This window comes from Plecotus auritus (assembly GCF_963455305.1).
Source record: "Plecotus auritus genome assembly, chromosome: 10".
NCBI classification, from domain to species: domain Eukaryota; kingdom Metazoa; phylum Chordata; class Mammalia; order Chiroptera; family Vespertilionidae; genus Plecotus; species Plecotus auritus.
The window spans coordinates 2,657,144-2,681,520 of record NC_137785.1 but is presented as its reverse complement, the minus strand read 5'-3'; the positions used below and the strand labels follow the sequence as shown (position 1 = coordinate 2,681,520).

Sequence of the window (24,377 nt, the reverse complement as noted above, 5' to 3'; positions counted from 1 at the left end):
AGAGGCACCGCGCCCGCTGACCCGGCCTCGTTCTGCGCCACCCGTGTCCCACCAGTGCGTGAAGGCTGTGGGCCTGGTCAAGGTGGACTGGGCGAGCTTCCGGGAATGGGTGGACGTCTGCCTCACTATAGGCGCTTTAAATAAAATAAAGTAAAAAACTTCCAGATATAAAAAGTAAAACGAGCCAGCCAGCCTGGCTCCGGGGCTGAGTGTCCCACCCAGGAACCAGGAGGTCACGGCCGAGTCCGGGTCAGGCACAGGCCCGGGTTGGGGGCTCCATCCCCAGTGTGGGGCGTGCAGGAGGCAGCCGATCCGTGATCCACGATCCTCTCATCACCGATGTCTCTCTCTCCCTCTCCCGTCCTCTCTGAAATCAACAGATTTTTTTAAAATAATAAATAAATAAAATGACTGAGGGCGTTTATTTCCCTCGTCCTTGGCGTCGCTGTGCTGTGCCGCCGGCTCGGGGCGGGGCTGCGTGGTCCCTGTCGGCCTCCTGGCGTCCTGTCGGCCTCAGAGAGAGGGCTCCGGTCAGGGGAGGCAGGAGACTCGATGGGAAGGCCGTGTTCCCAGGCATGGGGGGGCCTTCAGGCCTGGGCCGAGGACATCAGGCCCACGGGTCTGTCGCTGGTCCCTGTGGTCCGGGCCTTGGAGAAAGAAGTCGGTGGCTAGTGAAACGGTGCTACTGGGTGTGGCTTCTGTATCTGAGAAGGATCGCTGAGAGGAAAGGAAAGAATTGAAGAAGCCGGTTTAGACACACAACATAGAAGGTGACTCTTCCCATCTTTCTTTCTCTTTATGATTATTTTTATTTGAAACTTTAAGAAATCTAGCTCTTTATTTAACTTCAAAGCTAACATCATGTGTTTATTTAGCAGGATAATGGCACCTTGCTTTGAATGGGGTGCAGATCTACACCCGCCTTCTTTTTCCTTCCAAATATATTTGTATTGATTCCCGAGAAGGGAGAGAGAATGAAACATCAATGACAAGAGAGAATCACGGATCGGCTGCCTCCCGCACGCTCCGCGCTGGGGATCGAGCCCGCTGCCCGGGTGTGTGCCCTGACCGGGAATCCAGCCGTGACCTCCTGGTTCACAGGTCAACACTCCACCACCGAGCCAGGCGGGCCGGGCGCCTCTGCCCACCTTCCCAGTCCAGCGTGGAACCTACTGGCTCGGGCAGGACACACCCGAGGCTCCCCGGGGCCGTGGCTCAGCGGTGCCTTCCACAACAGCGCATCGATTGCCGGCTGTGGGCTGTGGTCCAGGCCCGGGAAGACACCAGGGAACACGCCCGCCTTCCCACGGGGCGTCGGGGCTGCAGCTGGGAGAGTGGGCAGCGAGCTCCAGCCGGGGGGCTCGGCTGGTGGGAGCGACCTCCTGATGCGCCGAGGCTGCGGGTTCGATCCCCGGTCAGGGCACACACGGACCAACCAATGAAAGCGTCCGCAAATGGGACAGCAGAGCGACGTTTTTCTCTCTGACAATCAATCAATTAAAAAAATGTAGGCGCACAGGGAGCCCTAGCCGCTCTGGCTCTGTGGGAAGAGCATCAGCCCGCAGACGGAAGGGTCCCGGGTTCGAGTCCACTCAAGGGCACATAACTCAGCTGAGGTAACCAATCGATGTGTTTCTCTCACATCACGTCGATGTTTCTCTCTGTCTTTCCTACTCTCCCCAAAAATCAATGGGAAAACGTCCTCGGTGAGGATTTAAAAAAAAAAGGGCACAGAGGGATGCCTTGGGAGGACCCAAACGGGGAGGGGCTTCAGGGACTGTGGACGAGCCCCTGGCTCCATGGAGCCGGCCCAGGGCCTGAGAGGAAGCGGGAGGGCGGGCTCTCAGAGGCTCCCCTGCACGTGGGAGGGAGGGAGGGAGGGAGGGAGGGAGGGAGGACACTCAGAGGCCCCCCTGCAGTGGGAGGGAGGGAGGGAGGACACTCAGAGGCTCCCTGCAGTGGGAGGGAGGGAGGGAGGACACTCAGAGGCCCCCCTGCAGTGGGAGGGAGGGAGGGGGGACACTCAGAGGCCCCCCTGCAGTGGGAGGGAGGGAGGGAGGACACTCAGAAGCTCCCTGCAGTGGGAGGGAGGGAGGGAGGACACTCAGAGGCCCCCCTGCAGTGGGAGGGAGGGAGGGGGGACACTCAGAGGCCCCCCTGCAGTGGGAGGGAGGGAGGGAGGACACTCAGAAGCTCCCTGCAGTGGGAGGGAGGGAGGGAGGACACTCAGAGGCTCCCTGCAGTGGGAGGGAGGGAGGGAGGACACTCAGAGGCCCCCCTGCAGTGGGAGGGAGGGAGGGAGGGAGGACACTCAGAGGCCCCCCTGCAGTGGGAGGGAGGGAGGGGGGACACTCAGAGGCTCCCCTGCAGTGGGAGGGAGGGAGGGGGGACACTCAGAGGCCCCCCTGCAGTGGGAGGGAGGGAGGGAGGGAGGACACTCAGAGGCCCCCCTGCAGTGGGAGGGAGGGAGGGAGGGAGGACACTCAGAGGCTCCCCTGCAGTGGGAGGGAGGGAGGGGGGACACTCAGAGGCCCCCCTGCAGTGGGAGGGAGGGAGGGGGGACACTCAGAGGCCCCCCTGCAGTGGGAGGGAGGGAGGGAGGACACTCAGAAGCTCCCTGCAGTGGGAGGGAGGGAGGGAGGACACTCAGAGGCCCCCCTGCAGTGGGAGGGAGGGAGGGAGGGAGGACACTCAGAGGCCCCCCTGCAGTGGGAGGGAGGGAGGGGGGACACTCAGAGGCTCCCCTGCAGTGGGAGGGAGGGAGGGGGGACACTCAGAGGCCCCCCTGCAGTGGGAGGGAGGGAGGGAGGGAGGACACTCAGAGGCCCCCCTGCAGTGGGAGGGAGGGAGGGAGGGAGGACACTCAGAGGCTCCCCTGCAGTGGGAGGGAGGGAGGGGGGACACTCAGAGGCTCCCTGCAGGGGGAGGGAGGGAGGGAGGGAGGACACTCAGAGGCCCCCCTGCAGTGGGAGGGAGGGAGGGGGGACACTCAGAGGCTCCCCTGCAGTGGGAGGGAGGGAGGGGGGACACTCAGAGGCTCCCTGCAGGGGGAGGGAGGGAGGGAGGGAGGACACTCAGAGGCCCCCCTGCAGTGGGAGGGAGGGAGGGGGGACACTCAGAGGCTCCCTGCAGGGGGAGGGAGGGAGGGAGGGAGGACACTCAGAGGCCCCCCTGCAGTGGGAGGGAGGGAGGGGGGACACTCAGAGGCTCCCTGCAGGGGGAGGGAGGGAGGGAGGGGGGACACTCAGAGGCTCCCTGCAGTGGGAGGGAGGGAGGGAGGGAGGACACTCAGAGGCTCCCTGCAGGGGGAGGGAGGGAGGGAGGGAGGACACTCAGAGGCTCCCTGCAGAGGGAGGGAGGGAGGGAGGGAGGACACTCAGAGGCTCCCTGCAGGGGGAGGGAGGGAGGGAGGGAGGACACTCAGAGGCTCCCTGCAGAGGGAGGGAGGGAGGGAGGGAGGACACTCAGAGGCTCCCTGCAGGGGGAGGGAGGGAGGGAGGGAGGACACTCAGAGGCCCCCCTGCAGTGGGAGGGAGGGAGGGGGGACACTCAGAGGCTCCCTGCAGTGGGAGGGAGGGAGGGAGGACACTCAGAGGCCCCCCTGCAGTGGGAGGGAGGGAGGGAGGGAGGACACTCAGAGGCTCCCCTGCAGAGGGAGGGAGGGAGGGAGGACACTCAGAGGCTCCCTGCAGTGGGAGGGAGGGAGGGAGGGAGGGAGGGAGGGAGGGAGGACACTCAGAGGCCCCCCTGCAGTGGGAGGGAGGGAGGGAGGGAGGACACTCAGAGGCCCCCCTGCAGGTGGGAGGGAGGGAGGGAGGGAGGACACTCAGAGGCTCCCCGGGGCCACAGTGGGAAGCGAGGCGGTTACCTGGGACGGGCTCCTGTCAGGCGTCCTGTTCCTGGTCCCGTGTCCGTTCTGAAGACGCATCCGGCTGGTTTTTCCTCTGGGCAGAGCGTCTAGGCGGGTCTCTAGACCTTCGATTTTGAAACCAAGCCTAAGGGGGTAGAACCAGGAGAACCACAGAGCCCTGAGGGCGGCGAGCCGCACCGCTCTGCTTGCAGGAGGCCCAGGGGAGACGGGGTGCCTGGGGGCCTTTCCCAAACCCCCGGCAGGAAGAGAAATTAAAGGACAGGAAGCAAAGAGAAGCCTGCAGCGTGGCTCCGGGGCTGGGCATCGACCCCGTGAACCGGGGGTCACGGCTGGATGCCCCGTCAGGGCACAGGCCCGGGTGCGGCCTCGGTCCCCAGCGGGGGCTGTGCAGGAGGCGGCCGGTCCATGATTCTCTCTATCCTCCTCCCTTCCTTTCTCTCTAGAAAAATAAGTAAAAACTGTTTTTTAAAAAGGAGAAGCAGCACCAGCCCTGGCCCACGGGGCTGGCTCCGGGGTGGGAGCATCGGGGGTGCGCCGAAGGGCCGCAGGCCCCGTTCCCAATCCGGGCGTGTGCCGGGGCTGCGGGTCTGCTCCCCACCCCGGGTCGGGGTGCGTGCAGGAGGCAACCAATGGATGGGTGTGTCTCTTTCACATCGACGTTTCTCTCCCCCACTCCCCCCCGCCCTCCGTCCCACTCTCTCTGCAAAGCAATAGAAAAAATATCCTCAGGTGAGGATTAACATAAACAGGGAGGAGGAGGAAAAAGAAATCAAAAAGATGGAAAAAAGAAAACAGAAACCATGGACATTCCTTGTGAGGTCTATCAGGTCGGAAGGTAAAACTCAGATTTCCGAGCTCCCTCCCGGCACCTTCCTGACCTCGTGCGGGTTCATGGGCTCAAAGTCCCCGAGACCCTCATCTCACCCGGTCTGTCCCCCAGACCCCCATCTCAGCCGGTCTGTCCCCCAGACCCCCATCTCACCCGGTCTGTCCCCCAGACCCCCATCTCACCCGGTCTGTCCCCCAGACCCCCATCTCACCCGGTCTGTCCCCCAGACCCCCATCTCACCCGGTCTGTCCCCCAGACCCCCATCTCACCCGGTCTGTCCCCCAGACCCCCATCTCACCGGTCTGCCCCGAGCGCCCCCATCTCACCCGGTCTGTCCCCCAGACCCCCATCTCACCCGGTCTGTCCCCCAGACCCCCATCTCACCCGGTCTGTCCCCGAGACCCCCATCTCACCCGGTCTGTCCCCGAGACCCTCATCTCACCCGGTCTGTCCCCCAGACCCCCATCTCACCCGGTCTGTCCCCCAGACCCCCATCTCACCCGGTCTGTCCCCCAGACCCCCATCTCACCCGGTCTGTCCCCCAGACCCCCATCTCACCCGGTCTGTCCCCCAGACCCCCATCTCACCCGGTCTGTCCCCGAGACCCCCATCTCACCCGGTCTGTCCCCGAGACCCCCATCTCACCCGGTCTGTCCCCGAGACCCCCATCTCACCCGGTCTGCCCCCGAGACCCCCATCTCACCCGGTCTGTCCCCCAGACCCCCATCTCACCCGGTCTGTCCCCCAGACCCCCATCTCACCCGGTCTGTCCCCCAGACCCCCATCTCACCCGGTCTGTCCCCGAGACCCCCATCTCACCCGGTCTGTCCCCGAGACCCTCATCTCACCTGGTCTGTCCCCCAGACCCCCATCTCACCGGTCTGTCCCCGAGACCCCCATCTCACCGGTCTGTCCCCGAGAACCCCATCTCACCCGGTCTGTCCCCCAGACCCCCATCTCACCCGGTCTGTCCCCCAGACCCCCATCACACCGGGTCTGTCCCCCAGACCCCCATCTCACCCGGTCTGTCCCCGAGACCCCCATCTCACCCGGTCTGTCCCCGAGACCCTCATCTCACCTGGTCTGTCCCCCAGACCCCCATCTCACCGGTCTGTCCCCGAGACCCCCATCTCACCGGTCTGTCCCCGAGAACCCCATCTCACCCGGTCTGTCCCCCAGACCCCCATCTCACCCGGTCTGTCCCCGAGACCCCCATCTCACCCGGTCTGTCCCCGAGACCCCCATCTCACCCGGTCTGTCCCCGAGACCCTCATCTCACCTGGTCTGTCCCCCAGACCCCCATCTCACCGGTCTGTCCCCGAGACCCCCATCTCACCGGTCTGTCCCCGAGAACCCCATCTCACCCGGTCTGTCCCCCAGACCCCCATCTCACCCGGTCTGTCCCCGAGACCCCCATCTCACCCGGTCTGTCCCCGAGACCCTCATCTCACCTGGTCTGTCCCCCAGACCCCCATCTCACCGGTCTGTCCCCGAGACCCCCATCTCACCGGTCTGTCCCCGAGAACCCCATCTCACCCGGTCTGTCCCTGAGACCCCCATCTCACCGGGTCTGTCCCTGAGACCCCCATCTCACCCGGTCTGTCCCCCAGACCCCCATCTCACCGGGTCTGTCCCTGAGACCCCCATCTCACCGGTCTGTCCCCGAGACCCTCATCTCACCCGGTCTGCCCCGAGCGCCACGCCTGTGTCCCGCACTTCCCTCGCTGCAATTGCTTTTTCTGTCTTCCTGTCAGAAAGGCCTATTTCCTAGGAAGACTTTGTTTTTCAATCCCCGCCTGAGAATATGTTTGCACTGATTGAGAGAGAGAGGAAGGGAGAGACAGAGAGAAACACCGACGTGACAGAAACACCCCGGCTGCCTCCTGCACACGCCCCGCCATCGGATCGAACCCGTGACACGCTCCGACCGGCTGAGCTGCCCGGGCTGCGCTCAGCGCACGGGGCATGACTGATCGCTGCCCCTTGCTTGCACCCATGAACTGCACACGTGTGCGTGTGAGGTGTACATATTATATACACTCACACACTGTAACTGTAGACACGCATGTGTACACACGCACGCACACGCACACACGCTCCGCACCACGGCCAGCACTGCGTTCCGTTTCAGCACTCGGCGACCGCGGGCCTTGGGCGGCTGCTCCCTGTGGGAGGGGCCCTTTTCTTTCTAGGCTGTGAGTCAGAGGAATTTGTAAAACTTTTTTTGTCGTTGTTAATCCTCACCTGAGGATATTTTTCCCATTGGCTTTAGACTCGCAGGGGTGGGCAAACTTTGTGACTCCAGGGCCACCATGGGTTCTTAAACTGGACCGGAGGGCCGGGACAAAAGCATGGATGGAGAGTTTGTGTGAACTAATATAAATTCAAAGTAAAGAAGCGGAGGGGAGAGCAAGAGAACCCTCCGCTCTTGCGGCTCCGTGGGCCGGATAGAACAGCCGAACGGGCCGGATCCGGCCCGCGGGCCGTAGTTTGCCCACGGCTGCTTTAGAGAGTGGGAGGGAGGGAGGGGGAGAGAGAAACGTCAGTGGGAGGGAGAGACACGGCTGGGTCGCCTCCCGGACGCACCGACCAGGGAGTGAAGCTGCAGCCTCCGGTGAGTGGGACGAGGCTGCCATGGGCGGAGCCAGGCCAGGGCTCCAACAGCCTTCGGAGGAATGCCAACGACACTGACCATGACCCGCAGGAGCTGAAGGGTGGGAGGGGCCGCGTGGGTCCCTGAAGGGCGCACCTCCCAGGCCCAGCGGGAAGGGCAGCTCAGAGCTGGCAGGCGTGGCTTCGCCCCCGCCCGCCTCTGCCCCTACGAGAGGGAACAGCCCAACTCCTTATCGCTTACTTGGACTCTGGACTCTGGGACCCCAACTTCCTTAGCAAGTTGCTCCCGGGCTTCGAACCCGGGGAACGGGTTGCTGGCATAGGCCTGCAGGAGGGTGCAGATGTGGGAGGCCGTGAGCCTGGCACCACCCCGGCTGCCTCCACCTGGAAGGGGTGAGGGGCAGAGGTCAGTGAACAGATTCGGACCGGGAACCTGCCCGGGTCCCACGGTCGCGGAGAATGTGGAACCCGTCGGCTAGGAGAGGAGAGGACCCTGTCCGGGCCCAGTGCGGGGGGGGTGGTGTTGGGGGGGGAGGCTGTGGAGGAGGGGCACAAGGGCAGGTTGCTGACCTTCAGCGGGAAAAACGCAGACTGGGAAATGATCAGAACGAAGGTGCAGCCCCGGCGGGTGGCTCAGTGGGTTGAGCACCCTCCCAGGAACCTAGAGGGCTGTCTGGCTCAGGAGGTTGCTGGTTGGGTTCCGGTCAGGGCACATGCCTGGGCTGCAGGCTCGATCCCCGTTAGGGGGCGTGCAGGGGACAGCCCACTGACCTCTCTCTCCCTCCCTCTCCCTTCCTCTCTCTAAAAGTCAAAACTATTCTTTAAAAAAAAACACCAAAAAAAACACAACTCAGTGGATACAGCATGGGCCTGTGGACTGAAGGGTCCTGGGTTCAATTCCAGCCAAGGGCACATGCCCAGGTTGCGGGCTCGATCCCCATTAGGGGCGTGCAGGAGGCAGCCACTCAGTGATTCTCTCTTATCATTGACGTTTCTCTCTCTCCCTCTCCCTTCCTCTCTGAAGACAATAAGAATATATAGATATAGAGATAGATACATAGATATATTAAAACAACAAAAAACAAACAACAACAAAGCAAACCCTCCCGTGCTCATTCAATAACACAGAAAGAAAGAAGGCCATGGGCCGGGGGGGAGCATTCCCAGGCCATGTTGACCGTGTGAGCCCTTTGCCACCAGAAGACACTGCCCAGGGGCCCTGAGCGCACCCCGTCCCAGCACAGCCCTGGCTGCTCCGTACCAGAGGGAGGTGCCGGGGCACCCGAGGCTCGGACGGGGCAGGACCGGGCCGGCGTCTCCACAGGGCACTGTGGGTCGGGATCTCGGCCTTGGCTTGCTCCTAAGTGGTCCTGGGGCTGTGCTCTCCTCCTCTGCCTTCGGACCTTAGCTCTTCGATTCTTAAACCAAAGCTAAGTGAGGAAACAAGGCTCAGGGTTACTCCTGAGGTCTGTCCCCTGGGACTAGCTCTTAGTCAGACCTTGGCATTGGGACCTTCACAATCTCGTCTTGGCATAATTCGATATAACAAATCTTTTCTAAAAAGTACGTTTTTACTGATTTGAGAGACATGGACGAGAGAGAAACATCAATATCCATCAGCTGCCTCCGGCAGGCCCTACCGGGGATCCAGCCCGAAACCCGGGCATGGGCCCCGACCAGGAGTCAAACCTGGGAACGCTGGGTGCACAGGACGACACCCATCCAGTGGGAGCCACACCTGCTGGACGCCATAGTAACGGTTTAAGCCAGTAAATGGATGCTGCGATCAGTATGCCTTTAAGAACCAACTCAAGCCCACCTGCTATGGCTCAGTGGTTAGAGCGTTGGTGGGTGAGCTGAAGGGTTGTGGGTTCAATTCCCGGTCAAGGGCACGTAGCATGTTTCTCTCTCTGTCTCTCCACCTCTCTTCCACTCTCTCTAAAAATCAATGGAAAAAAAATACCCTCAGGTGAGGATTAACAAAAAAATAATAAAGTGCAACGAATTTTTTTTTTTTCCTTAAAAAAAAACGTGCCCTAAATGGTCATATTGGAGAAACCAAGATGGCGGCATAGGTAAACACCTAAACTGCTGCCTCGCACAACAATTTCAAAACTACAACTAAAAGACAGAACGGACACCATCCAGAACCGCAGGAAAGCTGACTGAGTGAAAATTCTACAACTAGAAGGAAGGAGAAAAGCTCACAGAGAATTGGAGGTACGGCAAAGGGTCTTTGTGCGCGCAGAGAGGAAGGGCGGCAGAGTGCCTGGCTGGCTTTCTCTGGCGGAAGGGGGAAGGGAGCCCCCGACCGCATTGAACCCCAGTTCTGACTGCACTGAACACCTATTCCGGGCGAGCCCCTGGGGACCCACGCTCTTGTGGGGGGAGTCTGGACTCTCGGGCGGAGACTCGGGAGCCGGGGAAGGCGGAAGACTGAAAGTCCGCTCGCGCCAGTGCGCACAAAGGCTGCGGGAGGCTGCCACAGGCTTTCCCTAGCGGAAGGGAGTGAGAGGCTCCTGACGGCACAAAACCCCAGTTCTGACTGAAGTGAGCCCCAGTTCTGACTGCAGTGAACCCCAGTTCCAGGCGAGCCCCCGGGGACCCACGCTCTTGTGGGGGGAGTCTGGACTCTCGGGCGGAGACTCGGGAGCCGGGGAAGGCGGAAGACTGAAAGTCCCCTCGCGCCAGTGCGCACAAAGGCTGCGGGAGGCTGCCACAGGCTTTCCCTAGCGGAAGGGAGTGAGAGGCTCCTGACGGCACAAAACCCCAGTTCTGACTGAAGTGAGCCCCAGTTCTGACTGCAGTGAACCCCAGTTCCAGGCGAGCCCCTGGAGACCCACGCTCTTGTGGGGGGAGTCTGGACTCTCGGGCGGAGACTCGGGAGCCGGGGAAGGCGGAAGACTGAAAGTCCCCTCGCGCCAGTGCGCACAAAGGCTGCGGAGGCTGCCACAGGCTTTCCCTAGCAGAAGGGAGTCAGAGGCTCCTGACGGCACTGAACACCAGTTCTGACTGAAGTGAGCCCCAGTTCTGACTGCAGTGAACCCCAGTACCAGGCGAGCCCCTGGAGACCCACGCTCTTGTGGGGGGAGTCTGGACTCTCGGGCGGAGACTCGGGAGCCGGGGAAGGCGGAAGACTGAAAGTCCGCTCGCGCCAGTGCGCACAAAGGCTGCGGAGGCTGCCACAGGCTTTCCCTAGCAGAAGGGAGTCAGAGGCTCCTGACGGCACTGAACACCAGTTCTGACTGAAGTGAGCCCCAGTTCTGACTGCAGTGAACCCCAGTTCCAGGCGAGCCCCCGGAGACCCACGCTCTTGTGGGGGGAGTCTGGACTCTCGGGCGGAGAATCGGGAGCCGGGAAGGCAGAGGACTGAAGGCACACACGTGCTAGCAAGGGCAAGGCTGATGGGAAGCCAAGACTGAGACTCCACCCCATCCAAGCTGAGCACAGAGGCTATTGCAATTTGGCAAGTCTAATCCTATAAGGCTGTCTCCAGCACCGGACTTCTCCCAGCATAGACACAGCTGATCCTTACAGCCAACTGGCCTGGAGGTCAATTCTTCCCAGTGATACCAACAACAATAAAGACTTAATTACAACAAGGCTGTACACACAGTCCACAAAGGGGTGCACCAAGAGTGTCCACCTCAGGTTAACTGGGGAGGCAGACCCACTGGGCCAAATTGGAAACCTAGCACACAAATCTACCTTACCAACTCAGGGAAGCAGTGAAAATGCGGCGTCAAAGAATCAGGTCACAAACGAAAGAAATGGAGGAAAACAAACGACTGGATATAGAATTCAAAACCACCGTTATAAGGCTTTTTAAGAATATCCTAGAAAAGGCCGATAAATATAACGAGACCCTCGAAGAGATGAAAAAGGACCAACTAGAAATTAAACATACACTGACTGAAATAAAAAATATTATACAGAGACCCAAAAACAGACAAGAGGAACACAAAAATCAAGTCAAAGAATTGAAATACAAAGAAGCAAAAAACACTCAACCGAAAAAGCAAAAAGCAAAAAAAAAAATCCAAAAAGTTGAAGATAATGTAAGAAGACTCTGGGACAACTTCAAGCGTACCAACATCAGAATTATGGGGGTGCCAGAAGAAGAGAGAGAGCAAAATACTGAAAACCTATTTGAAGAAATAATGACCGAAAACTTCCCCCACCTGGTGAAAGAAATAGACTTACAAGTCCAGGAAGCCCACAGAACCCCAAACAAAAGGAATCCAAAGAGGACTACACCAAGACACATCATAATTAAAATGCCAAGAGCAAAAGACAAAGAGAGAATATTAAAAGCAGCAAGAGAAAAACAGTTAGTTACCTACAAGGGAGCACCCATACGACTGTCAGCTGACTTTTCAACGGAAACTATGCAGGCCAGACGGGAGTGGCAAGAAATTTTCAATGTGATGAATAGCAAGAACCTACAACCAAGATTACTCTACCCAGCAAAGCTATCATTCAGAATTGAAGGGCAGATAAAGAGTTTCACAGACAAGAAAAAGCTAAAGGAGTTCATCACCACCAAACCAGTATTATATGAAATGCTGAAAGGTATTCTTAAAGAAGAGGAAGAAGAAAAAAGGAAAGATAAAAATTATGAACAACAAATACATATCTATCAACAAGTGAACCTAAAAATCAAGTGAATTAAAAACCTGAGGAACAGAATAATCTGGTGAATACAATAGAATCAGGGGCATAGAAAGGGAGTGGACTGATAATTCTCAGGGGGAAAGGGGTATGGGGGGGTTCATAAAGAGACTGGACAAAAATCATACACCTATGGATGAGGACAGTGGGGGGTAGGTAAGGGCAGAAGGTGGGGTGGGAAATGGCTGGAGGGGAACTATGGGGGAAAAAAGGAGAAATAATTGTAATAATCTGAATAAAGATTTATTTAAAAAAAAAAAAAAAACAAACGCCATGAAAAAAAAAAAAAAAAAACGTGCCCACTCAAGCCCGGCTGGTATAGCTCAGTGGTTGAGCATTGACCCAGGAACCAAGAGGTTGGGAGTGCAATTCCCAGTCAGGGCACAGGCCCAGGTCTCCGGCTTGATCCCTACGAGGAGGCCTGCAGGTGGCAGGCGAGGGGTGTGGATGTTTCTCTCTGATCACGTTTCTATCTCTCTCCCGCTCTCCCTATCTCTCTCTAAGTCAAAAAAATAAAAATTAAACAACAGCCTGGCCAGTGTGGCCCGGTCATTGAGCGTCCACCTATCAACGAGGAGCTCACAGGTTTGATTCCCGATCAGGGCACATGCCTGGGTTGCGGCCTTGATCCCCAGTGTGGGGCGAGCAGGAGGCAGCCAGTGATTCTCTGATCACTGATCCTTCTATCTCTCTTGCCCTCTCCTTTCTTCTTTGAAATCAATAAATACGTGTTTTTAAAAATTAAACAAAACAATGATACCCACACACAGCCCTCGGAACCCTGGCGTGGAGACGCGGTCAGTGCACTGTCCTCCCCCCGTGCTTCCTGCCTCCTGTCTTGGGGCGCAGAGCTTGTCACGTACCTGGATTCTGCGCCTCTCAACACCCATGTCTGCAGCGAGCTTTTGCACGGTAGTGTCGTCGGGATGCTGCGTCTGCTTGAATACCTGGAGGAGGGTTTCCACCTGCTCCTCTGTGAAACTGATGCGCCTTCGGCAGTGAGGCACCGCTGTGGAGAGGTTGGGAGAGAGGAATCATGGAATGACTCAGTGTACACATCAGGCGTCAGGTTCAAGCTGGTCTCTATTTCCTCTTGTCAAGCGGAACCCACCAGAACACACCAGGAACGAGATCATAAAGCTCTTAAACACACCGGGGTGATTCTCCACCTTCTCCAGCTGATCTGAATGCCCTGACCTGGGTGTCCAGATCGTCTGTTTTCAAAAACCATGAAGGGCCCTGAGTGGGTGTCTCCGTTGGTTAAAGTGTCGTCCTGATACCCCAACCGTGCAGATTCGATCCCCGGTCAGGGCGCATGCAAGAAGCAAGTAGCAACCAATGAATGCACAGAGAAGTGGGGCCACAAATCTCTCTCTTTCTTCCACTCTCTCTCTCTCTCTCAAGTCAATTAATAAACGTTTTGACAGCCCTGGCTGGTTTGGCTCAGTGGATAGAGAATTGGCCTCTGGACCGAAGGGTCCCGGGTTCGATTCTGGTCAGGGCACGTGCCTGGGTTGCAGGTTCGATTCCCACTAGGGGCCTGCAGGAGCGGCCGATCCATGATTCTCTCTCGTCATGGATGTTTCTATCTCTCACCTTCTCTTTTCCTCTCTGGAATCAATAAAAAATATATTTAAAAAAAGAAGCAACCAATGAATGCATAATTAAGTGGAAAAACAAATTGATAAAAAAATAAATAATAAATTAAATAAATAAATAATTTTTTTACAAATGAAAGGAAACGTAAGCCACGGGAAATAGACGTGCTCTGCTCATGTGGATCAGGAACAACCTGAGACCAGAAAATGGGTGCCAGAACCAAGAGGTGTGCACTAGGTTGGTCCAACACCCACGTGTGGAGTTCTTAATCAGGAGGGATATCTCCGCTCCAGAGGCCTCCCAGGAGGGGTCCCAGCCCCACCCCAGCCCAGGGTTGCAGAGATGGGGAGAGATGTCCCCATAACTTCGGGCGGCAAAGACCAGCGGGAATTGTGGCTGAGTGACATGGAGGCTGCTGGAGACCCAGGCAGTTCCTCTTAAAGGGCCAGCGCACAAACTTACATGGTCCTGCTCCCTGAGAGCTCCAGCGCTGGGTGGCGGCACGGGGGGCACCAGGGACAGACGGGGAGGAAGTGGACTGTGTGCCAGCGGGGCAGGCACTTCCCCCACCTGGGGAAACAAATAGACTTCAAGTCCAGGAAGCCCACAGTCCCTAACAAGAGGAACCCAAGGAGGACCACACCAAGACACATCATAAATAAAATGCCAAGGGTTAAAGACACAGAGAGAAGCTTAGAAGCAGCAAGAGAAAAGCAGTTATTTACCTACAAGGAAGCACCCATAGGACTGTCAGCTGATTTCTCAACAGAAACACTGCAGGCCAGAAGGGAGTGGTAGGAAATATTCAAAGTGATGAGTAGCAAGAACCTACAACCAAGATTACTCTACCCAGCAAAGCTATCATTCAGAATTGAAGGTCAGATAAAGAGCTTCACAGACCAGAAAAGCTAAAGGAGGTCATCACCACAAAACCAGGATTACAGGAAATGCTGAAAATAATTCTTTAAGAGGAAGAAGACAGAGGAGGGGAGAAAAGATAAAAATATGAACAACGGAGGAGAACCCAGACGGCTGTGTAGTTAAACGCCGGTACTCCCCACCTGTCACAACCACATCAAAGTTTCAACTGAAATACAGAACCACCGTCATTCAGAACCACCTGCAATGTGGCTGAATGGAAGTCGGACAACGAGAGAAGGAACGAAAGTACATCGAGAAGGGTAGGAGGGGTAGATCACGGAATGGGCTGCTGGGACACCCATGGGTGGCGTTTTCCTCAATCAGGAGGGATGTCTCGGCTGCAGGGGCCTCCTGTGAGAAGAATGGCTCCCGACCCGACACCAGGGCCCCAGCCCAGGGTTCCAGAGCTAGCTAGATTCCTTCCTTCCTCCCTTCCTTCCTCCCTTCTTTCCTCCCCTCCTTCCTTCCTTTTTCCCTTCCTTCCTTTCTTCCTTCTCTCCTTCCTCCCTTCCTTCCCTCCTTCCTCCCTCCTTCCTTCCTCCTTTCCTTCTTTCCTTCCCTTCTTCCTCCCTTCCTTCTCTTCCTTTCTTCCCTTCCTTCCTCCTTCCTTCCCTCCTTCCTTCCTTCCTTCCTTCCTTCCTTCCTTCCCTCCTTCCTTCCTTCCTCCCTTCCTCCCTTCCTTTTCTTCCCTTCGTTCCTTCCTTCCTTCCTTCCTTCCTTCCTTTCTTCCCTTCCTTCCGTCCTCCCTTCCTTCCTTCCTTCCTTCCTTCCTTCCTTCCTTCCTTCCTTTCCTTCCTCCCTCTCTCTCTTCCCCCCTCCCTCCCTCCCTCCCTCTTCTTTCCGTCTCTCTGTCCCAGGAATGCAGAAAAAAAGGACAATGAAGGCGGGAGTGGGGAGCAGGGCTGGTGGGGGTTGACTGTGGAAAAAGGGGGACATATGTAATACTTTCAACAGTAAAGATTTTTTTTAAATAAAATAAAATTATAAATAAAAAGAAGGTCCAGCCCTGGCTGGGTGGCCCCGTTGGTTTGAGTGACATCCTGTGCACCAAAACGGTTGCAGGTCCGATCACAGGAAGGAAAACTATCGAGTCTCTCTGTCTCTCTCTCTCTCTGTCGCTCTCTCTCCCTCTTTCTCTCTCTCTTTCTCTCTCTCTCTCTCCGTCTCTGTCTCTCTCTCTCTCTCCCTCTCTCTCTCTCTGTCTCTGTCTCTCTCTCTCTCTCTCTAAAACAACAAAACAAAGCAAACCCTCCATGCTCATTCAATAACACAGAAAGAAAGAAGGCCATGGGCCGGGGGGCAGCATTCCCAGGCCATGTTGACCGTGTGAGCCCTTTGCCACCAGAAGACACTGCCCAGGGGCCCTGAGCGCACCCCGTCCCAGCACAGCCCTGGCTGCTCCGTACCAGAGGGAGGTGCCGGGGCAGGACCGGGCCGGCTCCTTACCTGGAATCGTCTCCACAGGGCGCTGTGGGTCGTGGTCTCGGACTTGGCTTGCTCCTAAGTGGTCCTGGGGCTGTGCTCTCCTCCTCTGCCTTCGGAGCTTAGCTCTTCGATTCTGAAACCAATCCTGAGCGAGGAAACAAGGCTCCGGGTTACTCCTGAGGTCTGTCCCCTTGGACTAGCTCTTAGTCAGACCTTGGCATTGGGCACCTTCACAATCTCCTCTTGGCATCATTTGCTGGAATACTCATTTTTAAATTATGTTTTAACTGATTTGAGAGAGAGAAACATCAACATCCATCAGCTGCCTCCTGCACGCCCTACTTGGGTTTTAGGCCAAACCCAGGCATGGGCCCCGACCAGGAGTCAAACCTGAGACCTCTCGGTGCACAGGACCACACCCACAATCGGAGCCGTAGTCATGTTTCACGCTGTACATGGATGCTGTGCTGATAATGCCCTGAAGGGCCCACTCACGCCCTAGCCTGTCTGGCACAGTGGATACGGCATCAGTCTGTGAACTGAATGATCCCAGGTTCAATTCCCGGTCTAGGTCACGACCATGTTTCTCTCTACTTCCCTTCCACTCTCTCTAAATATCAATGGGAAAAATGTCCTCAGGTGAGGATTAACAAAAAAGTAATAATAATAAAGTGCAAGTGATGTTCCTTTTTTTAAAAAAAAAAAAGAACCAACTCAAGCCCGGCGGGTATGGCTCCGTGGTTGAGCATCCACCCAGGCACCAAGAGGTCGCCGGCTCGATTGCCAGTCAGGGCACCGGCTCAGGTCTCCGGCTTGATCCCTACTAGGAGGCCTGCAGGAGGCAGGCGAGGGGTGTTGATGTTTCTCCCTGATCATGTTTCTCTCTCTCTCTCCCGCTCTCCCTCTCTCTCTCTAAGTTAGAAATAAAAATTGAACAACAGCCTGGCCAGTGTGGCCCGGTGACTGAGCGTCCACCTATGAACTAGGAGCTCACAGGTTTGATTCCCGATCAGGGCACATGCCTGGGTTGCGGGCTTGATCCCCAGTGTGGGGCGAGCAGGAGGCAGCCAGTGATTCTCTCATCACTGATCCTTCTATCTCTCTTTCCCTCCCCCTTCTTCTCTGAAATCAATAAATGCGTGTTTTTAAAAATTAAACAAAAAAAAAATACTCCGCACACAGCCCTCGGAACCCTGGCGTGGAATACGTGCTCAGTTCACGGTCCTCCCCACTGTGCTTCCTGCTTCCTGTCTTGGGGTGCAGAGCCGTTTACCTTGATTCTAGACACTTTGACGCCCATGTCTGCAGCGAGCTTTTGCATGGTAGGCTTGTTTGGGTAACAATTCTCGTTGAATGCTTTGATGAGTGTTTCCACCTGCTCCTCTGTGAATCTGATGGGGCAGGGAGGCACCGCTGTGGAGAGGTTGGGAGAGAGGAATCATGGAATGACTCAGTGTACACATCAGGCGTCAGGTTCCAGCTGGTCTCTATTTCCTCTTGTCAAGTGGCACCCACCACAACCCTCCAGGAAAGAGATCATAAAGCTCTTAAACACACCCGGGTGATTCTCCACCTTCTCCCGCTGATCTGAATGCCCTGACCTGGGAGTCCAGGTCGTCTGTTTTCAAAAACCATGAAGGGCCCCGGGTGGGTGTCTCCGTTGGTTAAAGTGTCGTCCTGATACCCCAACCGTGCAGATTCGATCCCCGGTCAGGGCGCATGCAAGAAGCAAGTAGCAACCAATGAATGCACAGAGAAGTGGGGCCACAAATCTCTCTCTCTCTTGCACTCTCTCTCTCTCTCTCAAGTCAATTAACTAACTTTTTTACAGCCCTGGCTGGTTTGGCTCAGTGGATAGAGCATCGGCCTCTGGACCGAAGGGTCCCGGGTTCGATTCTGGTAAAGGCACGTGCCTGGGTTGCAGGTTCGATCCCATTAGAAGCCTGCAGGAGCGGCCGATCCATGATTCTCTCTCGTCATGGATGTTTCTATCTCTCACCCTCTCCTTTCCTCTCTGAAATCAATAAAAAATATATTTAGAAAAAGAAGCAACCAATGAATGCATAAATAAGTGGAAAAACAAATAGATAAAAAAATAAATAATAAATTAAATAAATAAATAATTTTTTTACAAATGAAAGGAAACGTAAGCCACGGGAAATAGACGTGCTCTGCTCATGTGGATCAGGAACAACCTGAGACAAGAAAATGGGTGCCAGAACCAAGAGGTGTGCACTAGGTTGGTCCAACACCCACGTGTGGAGTCCTTAATCAGGAGGGATATCTCCGCTCCAGAGGCCTCCCAGGAGGGGTCCCAGCTCCACCCCAGCCCAGGGTTGCAGAGCTGGGGAGCGATGTCCCCATAACTTCGGGCGGCAAAGACCAGCGGGAATTGTGGCTGAGTGACATGGAGGCTGCTGGAGACCCGGGCAGTTCCTCTTAAAGGGCCAGTGCACAAACTTACATGGTCCTGCTCCCTGTGGGCTCCAGCGCTGGGTGGCGGCACGGGGGGCACCAGGGACAGACGGGGAGGAAGTGGACTGTGTGCCAGCGGGGCAGGAACTTCCCCCACCTGGGGAAACAAATAGACTTCAAGTCCAGGAAGCCCACAGTCCCTAACAAGAGGAACCCAAGGAGGACCACACCAAGACACATCATAAATAAAATGCCAAGGGTTAAAGACACAGAGAGAAGCTTAGAAGCAGCAAGAGAAAAGCAGTTATTTACCTACGAGGAAGCACCCATAGGACTGTCAGCTGATTTCTCAACAGAAACATTGCAGGCCAGAAGGGAGTGGCAGGAAATATTCACAGTGATGAGTAGCAAGAACCTACAACCAAGATTACTCTACCCAGCAAAGCTATCATTCAGAATTGAAAGTCAGATAAAGAGCTTCACAGACCAGAAAAGCTAAAGGAGGTCATCACCACAAAACCAATATAACATGAAATGCTGAAAATAATTCTTTAAGAAGAAGAAGAAGACAGAGGAGGGGAGAAAAGATAAAAATATGAACAACGGAGGAGAACCAAGACGGCTGTGTAGTTAAACGCCGGTACTCCCCACCTGTCACAACCACATCAAAGTTTCAACTGAAATACAGAACCACCATCATTCAGAACCACCTGCAATCTGGCTGAATGGAAGTCCGACAACGAGAGAAGGAAAGAAAGTACTTCGAGACGGGTAGGAGGGGTAGAGGCACGGAATGGGCTGCTGGGACACCCATGGGTGGCGTTGTCTTCCATTGGGAGGGATGTCTCAGGTGCAGAGGTCTCCTGTGAGAAGCAATCACTCCCGACCTGACACCAGGGCCCCAGCCCAGGGTTCCACAGCTAGCTAGATTCCTTCCTTCCTCCCTCCCTTCCTTCCTTCCTTCCTTCCTCCCTTCCTTCCTTCCTCCCTTCTTTCCTCCCCTCCTTCCTTCCTTTTTCCCTTCCTTCCTTTCTTCCTTCTCTCCTTCCTCCCTTCCTTCCCTCCTTCCTCCCTCCTCCTTCTTTCCATCCCTCCTTCCTTCCGACCTCCCTCCCTTCCGTCCTCCCTCTCTTCCTCCCTTCCTTCCTTCCTCCTTTCCTTCTTTCCTCACTTCCTTCCTCCATTCCTTTCCTTCCTTCCTTCCCTCCTTCCTCCCTTCCTTCTCTTCCTTTCTTCCCTTCCTTCCCTCCTTCCTTCCTCCCTTCCTTCCTTCCTTCCCTTCTTCCTTCCTTCCTTCCTCCCTCCCTTCCTTCCTTTCTTCCCTTCCTTTCCTTCCCTCCTTCCTTCCTTCCTTCCTTCCTTCCTTCCTTCCTTCCTTCCTTCCTTCCTTCCTTCCTTTCCTTCCTCCCTCTCTCCCTTCGCCCCTCCCTCCCTCCCTCTTCTTTCAGTCTCTCTTTCCCAGGAATGCAGAAAAAAAGGGCAATGAAGGCGGGAGTGGGGAGCAGGGCTGGTGGGGGTTGACTGTGGAAAAAGGGGGACATATGTAATACTTTCAACAGTAAAGATTTTTTTTAAATAAAATAAAATTATAAATAAAAAGAAGGTCCAGCCCTGACCAGGTGGCCCCGTTGGTTTGACCGACATCCTGTGCACCAAAACGGTGGCAGGTCCGATCACAGGAAGGAAAACTATCGAGTCTCTCTCTCTCTCTCTGTCTCTGTCTGTCTCTGTCTGTCTCTCTGTCTCTCTGTCTCTCTCAGTCTCTGTCTGTCTCTGCCTCTCTCTCTCTCTCTCTGTCTCTGACTCTCTCTCTAAAACAACAAAACAAAGCAAACCCTCCCGTGCTCATTCAATAACACAGAAAGAAAGAAGGCCATGGGCCGGGGGGCAGCATTCCCAGGCCATGTTGACCGTGTGAGCCCTTTGCCACCAGAAGACACTGCCCAGGGGCCCTGAGCGCACCCCGTCCCAGCACAGCCCTGGCTGCTCCGTACCAGAGGGAGGTGCCGGGGCAGGACCGGGCCGGCTCCTTACCTGGAATCGTCTCCACAGGGCGCTGTGGGTCGTGGTCTCGGCCTTGGCTTGCTCCTAAGTGGTCCTGGGGCTGTGCTCTCCTCCTCTGCCTTCGGAGCTTAGCTCTTCGATTCTGAAACCAATCCTGAGCGAGGAAACAAGGCTCCGGGTTACTCCTGAGGTCTGTCCCCTTGGACTAGCTCTTAGTCAGACCTTGGCATTGGGCACCTTCACAATCTCCTCTTGGCATCATTTGCTGGAATACTCATTTTTAAATTATGTTTTAACTGATTTGAGAGAGAGAAACATCAACATCCATCAGCTGCCTCCTGCACGCCCTACTGGGGATCTAGGCCAAACCCAGGCATGGGCCCCGACCAGGAGTCAAACGTGAGACCTCTCGGTGCACAGGACCACACCCACAATCGGGGCCGTAGTCATGTTTCACGCTGTACATGGATGCTGTGCTGATAATGCCCTGAAGGGCCCACTCACGCCCTAGCCTGTCTGGCTCAGTGGGTAGAGCATCAGTCTGTGAACTGAATGATCCCAGGTTCAGTTCCCGGTCAAGGTCACGACCATGTTTCTCTCTACTTCCACTCTCTCTAAATATCAATGGGAAAAATGTCCTCAGGTGAGGATTAACAAAAAAGTAATAATAATAAAGTGCAAGTGATGTTCGTTTGTTTTTTTTAAAAAAAGGAACCAACTCAAGCCCGGCGGGTATGGCTCCGTGGTTGAGCATCCACCCAGGCACCAAGAGGTCGCCGGCTCGATTGCCAGTCAGGGCACCGGCTCAGGTCTCCGGCTTGATCCCTACTAGGAGGCCTGCAGGATGCAGGCGAGGGGTGTTGATGTTTCTCTCTGATCATGTTTCTCTCTCTCTCTCCCGCTCTCCCTCTCTCTCTCTAAGTTAGAAATAAAAATTAAACAACAGCCTGGCCAGTGTGGCCCGGTGACTGAGCGTCCACCTATGAACTAGGAGCTCACAGGTTTGATTCCCGATCAGGGCACATGCCTGGGTTGCCGGCTTGATCCCCAGTGCGGGGCGAGCAGGAGGCAGCCAGTGATTCTCTCATCACTGATCCTTCTATCTCTGTTTCCCTCCCCCTTCTTCTCTGAAATCAATAAATGCGTGTTTTTAAAAATTAAACAAAAAAAGATACTCCGCACATATCCCTCGGAACCCTGGCGTGGAATACGTGCTCAGTTCACGGTCCTCCCCACTGTGCTTCCTGCTTCCTGTCTTGGGGTGCAGAGCCGGTTACCTTGATTCTAGACACTTTGACGCCCATGTCCGCAGCGAGCTTTTGCATGGTAGGCTTGTTTGGGTAACAGTTCTCGTTGAATGCTTTGATGAGGGTTTCCACCTGCTCCTCTGTGAATCTGATGGGGCAGGGAGGCAGCGCTGTGGAGAGGTTGGGAGAGAGGAATCATGTAATGACAGTGTACACATCAGGCGTCAGGTTCCAGCTGGTGTCTATTTCCTCTTGTCAAGCGGAACCCACCACAACCCTCCAGGAACGAGATCATAAAGCTCTTAAACACACCCGGGTGATTCTCCACCTTCTCCCGCTGATCTGAATGCCCTGACCTGGGAGTCCAGGTCGTCTGTTTTCAAAAACCATGAAGGGCCCTGAGTGGGTGTCTCCGTTGGTTAAAGTGTCGTCCTTATACCCCAACCGTGCAGATTCGATCCCCGGTCAGGGCGCATGCAAGAAGCAAGTAGCAACCAATGAATGCACAGAGAAGTGGGGCCACAAATCTTTCTCTCTCTTGCACTCTGTCTCTCAAGTCAATTAACTAACATTTTTACAGCCCTGGCTTGTTTGGCTCAGTGGATAGAGCATCGGCCTCTGGACCGAAGGGTCCCGGGTTCGATTCTGGTAAAGGCAAGTGCCTGGGTTGCAGGTTCGATCCCATTAGGGGCCTGCAGGAGTGGCCGATCCATGATTCTCTCTCGTCATGGATGTTTCTATCTCTCACCCTCTCCTTTCCTCTCTGAAATCAATAAAAAAATATATTTAGAAAAAGAAGCAACCAATGAATGCATAAATAAGTGGAAAAACAAATAGATAAAAAAATAAATAATAAATTAAATAAATAAATAATTTTTTTACAAATGAAAGGAAACATAAGCCACGGGAAACAGACGTGCTCTGCTCATGTGGATCAGGAACAACCTGAGACAAGAAAATGGGTGCCAGAACTAAGAGGTGTGCACTAGGTTGGTCCAACACCCACGTGTGGAGTTCTTAATCAGGAGGGATATCTCCGCTCCAGAGGCCTCCCAGGAGGGGTCCCAGCCCCACCCCAGCCCAGGGTTGCAGAGATGGGGAGTGATGTCCCCATAACTTCGGGCGGCAAAGACCAGCGGGAATTGTGGCTCAGTGACATGGAGGCTGCTGGAGACCCGGGCAGTTCCTCTTAAAGGGCCAGCGCACAAACTTACATGGTCCTGCTCCCTGTGGGCTCCAGCGCTGGGTGGCGGCACGGGGGGCACCAGGGACAGACGGGGAGGAAGTGGACTGTGTGCCAGCGGGGCAGGCACTTCCCCCACCTGGTGAAACAAATAGACTTCAAGTCCAGGAAGCCCACAGTCCCTAACAAGAGGAACCCGAGGAGGACCAACCAAGACACATCATAAATAAAATGCCAAGGGTTAAAGACACAGAGAGAAGCTTAGAAGCAGCAAGAGAAAAGCAGTTATTTACCTACGAGGAAGCACCCATAGGACTGTCAGCTGATTTCTCAACAGAAACATTGCAGGCCAGAAGGGAGTGGCAGGAAATATTCAAAGTCATGAGTAGCAAGAACCTACAACCAAGATTACTCTACCCAGCAAAGCTATCTTTCAGAATTGAAGGTCAGATAAAGAGCTTCACAGATAAGAAAAAGCTAAAGGAGGTCATCACCACAAAACCAGGATTACATGAAATGCTGAAAATAATTCTTTAAGAGGAAGAAGAAGACAGAGGAGGGGAGAAAACATAAAAATATGAACAACGGAGGAGAACCCAGACGGCTGTGTAGTTAAACGCCGGTACTCCCCACCTGTCACAACCACATCAAAGTTTCAACTGAAATACAGAACCACCATCATTCAGAACCACCTGCAATCTGCCTGAATGGAAGTCTGAAAACGAGAGAAGGAAAGAAAGTATTCGAGACGGGTAGGAGGGGTAGAGGCACGGAATGGGCTGCTGGGACACCCATGGGTGGCGTTATCTTCCATTGGGAGGGATGTCTCGGCTGCAGAGGTCTCCTGTGAGAAGCAATCACTCCCGACCTGACACCAGGGCCCCAGCCCAGGGTTCCACAGCTAGCTAGATTCCTTCCTTCCTCCCTTCCTTCCTCCCTTCCTCCCTCCCTTCCTTCATTCCTCCCTTCTTTCCTCCCCTCCTTCCTTCCTTTTTCCCTTCCTTCCTTTCTTCTTTCTCTCCTTCCTCCCTTCCTTCCCTCCTTCCTCCCTCCTTCCTTCCATCCCTCCTGCCATCCGACCTCCCTCCCTTCCGTCCTCCCTCCCTTCCTCCCTTCCTTCCTTCCTCCTTTCCTTCTTTCTTTCTTTCCTTCCTTACTCCCTTCCTTCTCTTCCTTTCTTCCCTTCCTTCCCTCCTTCCTTCCCTCCTTCCTTCCTTCCTTCCTTCCCTCCTTCCTTCCTTCCTTCCTTCCTTCCTTCCCTCCTTCCTTCCCTCCTTCATTCCCTCCTTCCTTCCATCCCTCCTGCCATCGGACCTCCCTCCCTTCCGTCCTCCCTCCCTTCCTCCCTTCCTTCCTTCCTCCTTTCCTTCTTTCTTTCCTTCCTTCCTTACTCCCTTCCTTCTCTTCCTTTCTTCCCTTCCTTCCCTCCTTCCTTCCCTCCCTCCTTCCTTCCCTCCTTCCTTCCTTCCCTCCTTCCTTCCTTCCTTCCTTCCTTCCCTCCTTCCTCCCTTACTCCCTTCCATCCTTCCTTCCTTCCTTCCCTCCCTCCTTCCTTCCTCCCTCCCTCCCTCCCTCCCTCCCTCCCTTCCTTCCTTCCTT

General features: G+C 55.3%; 1 protein-coding gene across 1 annotated transcript in view; it reads right to left on the bottom strand.

The window, feature by feature from the left end:
• Nucleotides 1–554: 554 nt before the first annotated feature.
• Nucleotides 555–24,377, bottom strand: part of DUXA (double homeobox A) — a 58,598-nt gene continuing 34,775 nt past the window's right edge. The window contains exons 9-14 of the mRNA XM_080644036.1: nt 15,951–16,074; nt 12,848–12,993; nt 8,575–8,743; nt 7,555–7,697; nt 3,869–3,995; nt 555–717 (exon numbers count right to left, since the gene is read on the bottom strand). Coding sequence (XP_080500162.1) covers nt 3,885–3,995; nt 7,555–7,697; nt 8,575–8,743; nt 12,848–12,993; nt 15,951–16,074 — 693 coding nt within the window. The 3' untranslated portion in view covers nt 555–717; nt 3,869–3,884. The remainder of the gene's footprint in view (nt 718–3,868; nt 3,996–7,554; nt 7,698–8,574; nt 8,744–12,847; nt 12,994–15,950; nt 16,075–24,377) is intronic.